Here is a 6,299-nt window from a genome sequence, read left to right as displayed (position 1 = left end):
GGAGCCCTGCGACCACCACAGGGACCTGTACTGTGACTACTCAGTGCTGAGCGACACAGAGACGGGCATCTGCATGGGTGAGTTGACTTCTATATAGGTACAATGGACTGTCTTTGATTTGATTCATATAGGCAGTATTTGAGACATTTGGTTATGGGCTTATTGATGGGGCTGAATAAGAAAAAATATATCGTTTGATATTGATTGATTGAAATATTTATTGACAGTTTGCAGAATTACAGTATACATTTCAAGCACAACTCAATACAAAGACTGTTAACTGTTAAGTGGACGACCCAATAAAGCATTACACTTGTTTGCAAGAGGGTCCACATTGTTCAAATCATCAAAGAATATGGTCTGTGAAGCTCTACCGATCACAATTTGACAATGAATGAAAGAGGTTTATGTCTCAACAGTGAAAGTGTATATTCTCTCTCTCTGACTCTCTCTCTCTCTCTCTCTCTCTCCATGCAGCCCAAGAGGGCCAGACGTGTGATCTGGGAGGGGTGATCTACCGCAGCGGGGAGACATTCCAGCCCAGCTGCAAGCACCACTGCGTCTGCATGAACGGCGAGATCGGCTGCGTGCCCACCTGCGCCAGCGACGTGCGGCTGCCCTCGCCCGACTGCCCGTACCCGCGGCGCATCCAGATCCCCGGGAAGTGCTGTGAGGAGTGGGTATGTGACCAGACGCCTCAGGACAACCCCTACCAGTCTGCCATGGCTGGTGAGTCTCCGTCTGTCTTAACCCCATGATGTTGTGCTGTGAAAGAATATATATTACAAAGATTTGCGCCACGTTTTTGCGTTTTTTTTTTTCTTCAAAAATAACAGACCTACGCGCTTGTAGCGTGGTACTCGGTGCCGCACTATGAGCTTGTAGATCTGCACATTTTTCAATAGCTAAAGTATAACATAATGCTTTAAACACCAAAAGGGGTTCCCGCCCAAAAGATTTCCCAAGTCCTTTGTTTCTTCCATCGCCTAAAAGGGATAGTTCACACTTTTTTAACTTAAGCTGTATGAAATACTTGCCATTAATATAGTGGTTGCAACTGTATTAATTGATTGCCTGTGGCTGTGGTGGGAGTTCTGCTCTGGTTTTGGTGAAATGGGGGGGCACTGGGGCCACGCATTAAAAGTAAATTAATCCACAAAACTAGCGTCATTTGTATTGTTGACCTATTTCTAAAATATTTGCGCAACTTTCATTCAACTTTGCCCCCTCAATCACGTTGCACTATTTACCATAAAGTTGCACTATATGATAGAAATAGGTCAACAATACAAATTATGCTAGTTTTGGGAATTAATTTACTTTCAATGCGTGGCCCCCTGTGCCCCCCACAAAATGACCCAAACTACTTAATATACCAAATATAATATACCAGAGCAGAACTCCTACCATGGGACTCTGGCAATCAATTAATGCAGTTGCAACCACTATATTAATGGCAAGTATTTCATACAGCTTAAGTTAAAATATTCTGAACTATAACTTTAAGCCCTATTTTATACTTAGTCATTCAGTTGTAATGAAAATAATGAAAATAGCCAATCTGCAAGTAAGAAAGAAAAGCGGGGCACGGTGGCGCAGTTGGTAGTGCTGTCGCCTCACAGCTAGAGAAGGTCCTGGGTTCAATTCCCGCTCGGGACGCTGTGGGTGCTGGGGGCGTGTTCTCTCCTCCACGTCATCAGTGCCCATACCCGAGGGGGTTGGCGAAAGGGCCTTTCTGTGTGGAGTTTGCATGTTCTCCCCATGTCCCCTAGGCTATATGTTGATCAACATGGTTGCATGTTGATCAACATGGAGCCATGTTGATCAACATGGCTGCATGTTGATCAACATGCAACCATGTTGATCAACATGGCTGCATGTTGATCAACATGCAGCCATGTTGATCAACATGGCTCCAGCAGCATTCCAAAATTCCTTTCTCAGAGCACATTTAAAAAAAGCCAATCTACAAGCACACAACACGTCGCAGTGTGCTGTGAGCTTGTAGATCGGCAACTTTGGAAATTTGACATGCCCAAAATTGGAATGCCAGGTTGACTGTCTTTTCTTTAACTTTCTCTCATCAATGCAAAACACTCCTCAACTCACTCATGCTCTCTCTCTCTCTCTCTCTCTCTCTCTCTCTCTCTCTCTCTCTCTCCATCATCCTCCTCATTCCTCATCCTTCATTTCACCACTTGTTTGTCTCCTCAAACACCTCACCCTCCTTTGACCTCCTGAACCAGGAGTCTCTCGGATTCACCCCTTGACCTCCTCCTCTTCTTCTCCCTCCTCCTACCCCGGCTCAGTCTTCAGACAGGTGTCGGCCCACGGGCACGCCGTCGCCCCCGAGAGCCCCCGGGACAACTGCATCGTCCAGACCACGGAGTGGAGCGAGTGCTCGGCCTCCTGTGGCATGGGCATGTCCTCGCGCGTCACCAACGACAACGAGCGCTGCCAGCTGGAGAGGCAGACTCGCATCTGCATGATCCGGCCGTGCCACGTGGAGCAGGAGAAGGACATCAAGGTGCGCGCATGTTCAGCTGTGTAGCCTGCTGGTGGAATAACGTAGAAGTACAGATCCCGCAGTAGTAGTGTGTACAGTATGTGTACTGTAACAGTAAAGGTCGCTGCACACTGGACGCATTTTCGGGATTTTTTGCTGCGTTTTACGGCCAGTTTTCCGAAAAACGCGTCCAGTGAGCAACCACTTTACAGCAGTGATTCCCAACTGTTTTCATTTCAAGGATATGCATTAGGCCAGGAACCCAGATTTGATAGTTATATCAAAAATAAAAAAATATATATCTGCTACACCAAGCTATTACAATCTTCCTGAAATAGATTTACAGACTCTGAGATTTAGAGACCTGTACGTGTCCATTTGGTTCCTAGCTATCAGTAATTTAGCTGGGGACCCCTAAACCCCCCCCTCCAGGATCCCTGGGGCTCCCTGGACTCCATGTTGAGAAGCAGTGCAGTTATTGTACATGGTAGTCATGAAGCTAGGCATAACCAACCATGCTTTTAAAAGACATTTCCAAGAAAATGGGAAAAATTATAAGAAAACTAAAGAACATTTCTAATTGCTGATTTTCAGAATTTCTAAATGAATGCATTAGGGAAAGTCAGTGGCTCAAGAGTTTCGGAAATCATAAGGTTCCCTGTTTGATCCAGCTCCTCCTGGCATCGTGTCCTTAACACATTTTGGGGCGGAACAGACATTTTTAGAATCTGATCTCAGGTCAGAATGGGTTAAACAAGACACTGCCTCCAATCAGCAAAGCTAGACCCTTGCTGTCAGTGTGCGAATTGTTTAAAGGCATACATTGTAAAGTGCTTTTGAGTGGTCAGGAAGGAGTCTATATAATCGACATATAAATGCAGTCCAACTTACCACATTACCAGTTATGTACACATTACATACAAGAAGTGTAGCCGGCTCGTGCACTAGTGACGCTGAACCCTGTGCTTTTGATTCAAAACAGAGGGGTAAGAAGTGCGTGCGGACGCCCAAGATGCAGCGCGGCATGCGCTTCGAGCTTTCGGGCTGCTCCAGCACCAGGGTCTACAAGCCCAAGTTCTGCGGCGTGTGCACGGACAACCGCTGCTGCACGCCGCACACCACCGTCACCGGCGAGGTGGAGTTCCGCTGCCCGGAGGGGGACGTCTTCAGGAAGAAGATGATGTTCATCAAGACGTGCTCCTGCCACCACGACTGTCCCCGCGACAACGACATCTTCCTGGCGTCCAACACGCGGAGGATGATCGGAGACTATGACAACGATATGTGAAGGAAGGGGAGGCTCGTTGGTTGGCTGTACTTACACGCACAGTACGCACGCACGCACGCACACACACACACACACACACACACACACACACACACACACACACACACACACACACACACACACACACACACACACACACACACACACACACACACACACACACACACACACACACACACACACACACACACACACACAAACACACACACACAGTGACATAGTCCCATTGCCCCACCAATCCGCAGGGGTAAACATTCGTCGGCAGCTTTCTGAATGGTGGGACCCCATCTCCTCTGCATAGCTATACGCTACGCCCACGACCAGCCTAGTCTAAGGAGTGGAAGAACAATGTGTGATTGATCCATGACACGAGGTGGTAGAGCATGAAAAGAAACATTCTTTACTTCATCTTATTTTTATTCTGTTTTTTTTTTAAACTTCTGGCTGATGTTTAATATTGAACGCGCAGCTCTAAAGTCACCTGACCAGCCGGTCTACCAGTAACGGTGTTACTGGTCTACCAGTAACAGATCTAACAGGTCTTACCAGTAACAGTGTGCACGGAGATGCTGTATGGTGGTCGCAACGCACTGAGGACTCAAAGAATGGACACTTTTCTGATAGGGAGCAGGGGACGCGGTGTATTTTGAATTCTCCACGCGGCGTGCCATAGGGACGCATCGTGGAGAAGCACTGCCAAGTTAGCCTACCGCCGAAGACAAAAGGCCGCACTGAGGCGCCTCCCATAGCAAACTAAAATGTCCACACTTTGACATGAAATGTTAGAAAATGACATTTTGACAACACATTGTTTGTTAAAAAAAAAGAACCCATGAAAGACTATGACGATACAGAAATCCTAAGGATGTGTATTCTCTATCTACATTTAGTGTTTTCATGTTTTGACAATGACCTGCCTATATCTTTAATCACTAAGTCATCTCAGTTGTTGGAGGTGAAATGTTGACCACTGATCATTGTAATTCAGTCAAGTTCATTGGATTTCACATCGACAGTCTGTTTTTATTTCGGTTTGACCCTTTTTATATAAAGCCTGACAGTATGGTCAAAGACCAGAAAACACAAAGGAAAATGTTATCCAAAACAATCACACGTAATGTGGCTTTACTAAAGAAGTGCTGTTAGTTATAATGTTTACTTATTATTTAAAAAAGAAAACCTAAACTAAAAAAAAGGTAGCACAGGCAATTGGGCATTTGACGAATACACCATGTGTAAATACTGTAAGACTGTGTACAGTTTTGTACTATAATTTATGTAACTATTGTTTAAACAGTGTTTTAGTTGTATTACTGTATCATATTGTTTTTTCACTGTAACCACCTGGCTCAGATACAAGTGAGTTATTGTTTGTTGCACTTTTGTTTTTGTCCGTTTCCAATAAAGAAAGTATATTTTTATAGATAACACTGGATGTTCCTTTTGCTTAAAATAGTAACACTGGGTAAAGGTGGGCGTGAACGTCGTCGGTTGTCACAGTAACCCAGGTCTAAAAAAAGCAGCTGTGAATTTTAAATATAGTTACACGGTAGCAGCACATCTCATCTGTAGAGCAGAAATGGAAATGTGGAACTAAAAATAACAGAAACTAATCCCATTAAATGAAGAATGACTCCTGGCTCTGAAAGCAGTAGAACACACGATGGAAACCAGGGACGTGCAGACTAGAGAGTGTTAGAGGGGCAGGGGCTGAAATCCCGTAAGCTCACAACGCGTCACGCTGCGATGTGTTGAGAGCTTGTAGATCAGCTATTTTCGGGGCGCAACCCAGCACTCTTTAGCTAGTGGAGATGCGGTGTGTAACGACATGGATTTCTAAACATATTTGTTCAACGCAAAATGCTGCGTTCAAAGTTTAGGAGATTTCGGAAAAAAGCAATTCTCCCGAATGGCATGACATGGAAAGGAGTGGCATTTGCATTACATTCACATAGGAAATGTTGCATTCATTGTCTGGACTCTCTGGAGAGGGCAGTTGTTTTACAGAAGGGTAAAAGGGCAGGGGCTGAAGCCCCCTTTGATGTCTACATGTGCACGTCCCTGATGGAAACAACAGTCTGCATGTAGTTTCTTTTTTTTTCTTTTTTATGACGAGGCAAAATAATAAAGCAATGCCAGTATTTCGACATCACCACGCCCAGAGAGAAAGTGACGGTTGACGTACGAAGCTGATGAAGATCTTTATTTCATGGGGGATTTCATTTTCTCCTTCCTCTCTGATGTGATGGAAATGAAATGTCACGTTCTGTTAAAAAGGACAGAGGGCTAACGATTAAGCGCCACATGAAATGAGAGAGCTTTGAAAAGCTGGTGCAGTATAAGCCTACGGCTGGCTAGGCTGTCTGTGTTGTGGAATATAATGCACGCCAGCCAGCCCCTGCCTGCTGCAGCTCTCTGCTTATCAGTTGCAGTGGCTTGCAGGCAGGCAGGCAGCCAGTTCTGGTAGCTAATCTGCAGAATGGGTGTATCTCTGACTGCAGCTCA

The 6,299-nt window shown here is 45.3% G+C and overlaps 1 protein-coding gene across 2 annotated transcripts in view; it reads left to right on the top strand.

Moving 5' to 3' along the window:
- The window catches only part of ccn2b (cellular communication network factor 2b), a 6,345-nt gene extending 1,123 nt beyond the window's left edge, over positions 1 to 5,222 (top strand). Inside the window, exons 2-5 of one of the 2 annotated variants that reach the window (XM_080786763.1) lie at positions 1 to 77; positions 478 to 729; positions 2,310 to 2,527; positions 3,489 to 5,222. The exon at positions 1 to 77 is cut by the window's left edge and continues 140 nt beyond it. In XM_080786763.1, coding sequence (XP_080642889.1) covers positions 1 to 77; positions 478 to 729; positions 2,310 to 2,527; positions 3,489 to 3,794 — 853 coding nt within the window. In that variant the 3' untranslated portion in view covers positions 3,795 to 5,222. Of the gene's footprint in view, positions 78 to 477; positions 730 to 2,246; positions 2,528 to 3,488 lie in introns of both variants that reach the window. The other variant, XM_080786762.1, reaches the window with a different exon arrangement.
- The last annotated feature ends 1,077 nt before the right edge of the window (positions 5,223 to 6,299 follow it).

Source organism: Protomyctophum bolini (genome assembly GCF_963924005.1).
Source record: "Protomyctophum bolini genome assembly, chromosome: 17".
NCBI lineage: Eukaryota > Metazoa > Chordata > Actinopteri > Myctophiformes > Myctophidae > Protomyctophum > Protomyctophum bolini.
Note: the sequence above shows the minus strand (reverse complement) of the source record. Positions and strands in the feature narration are given on the sequence as shown.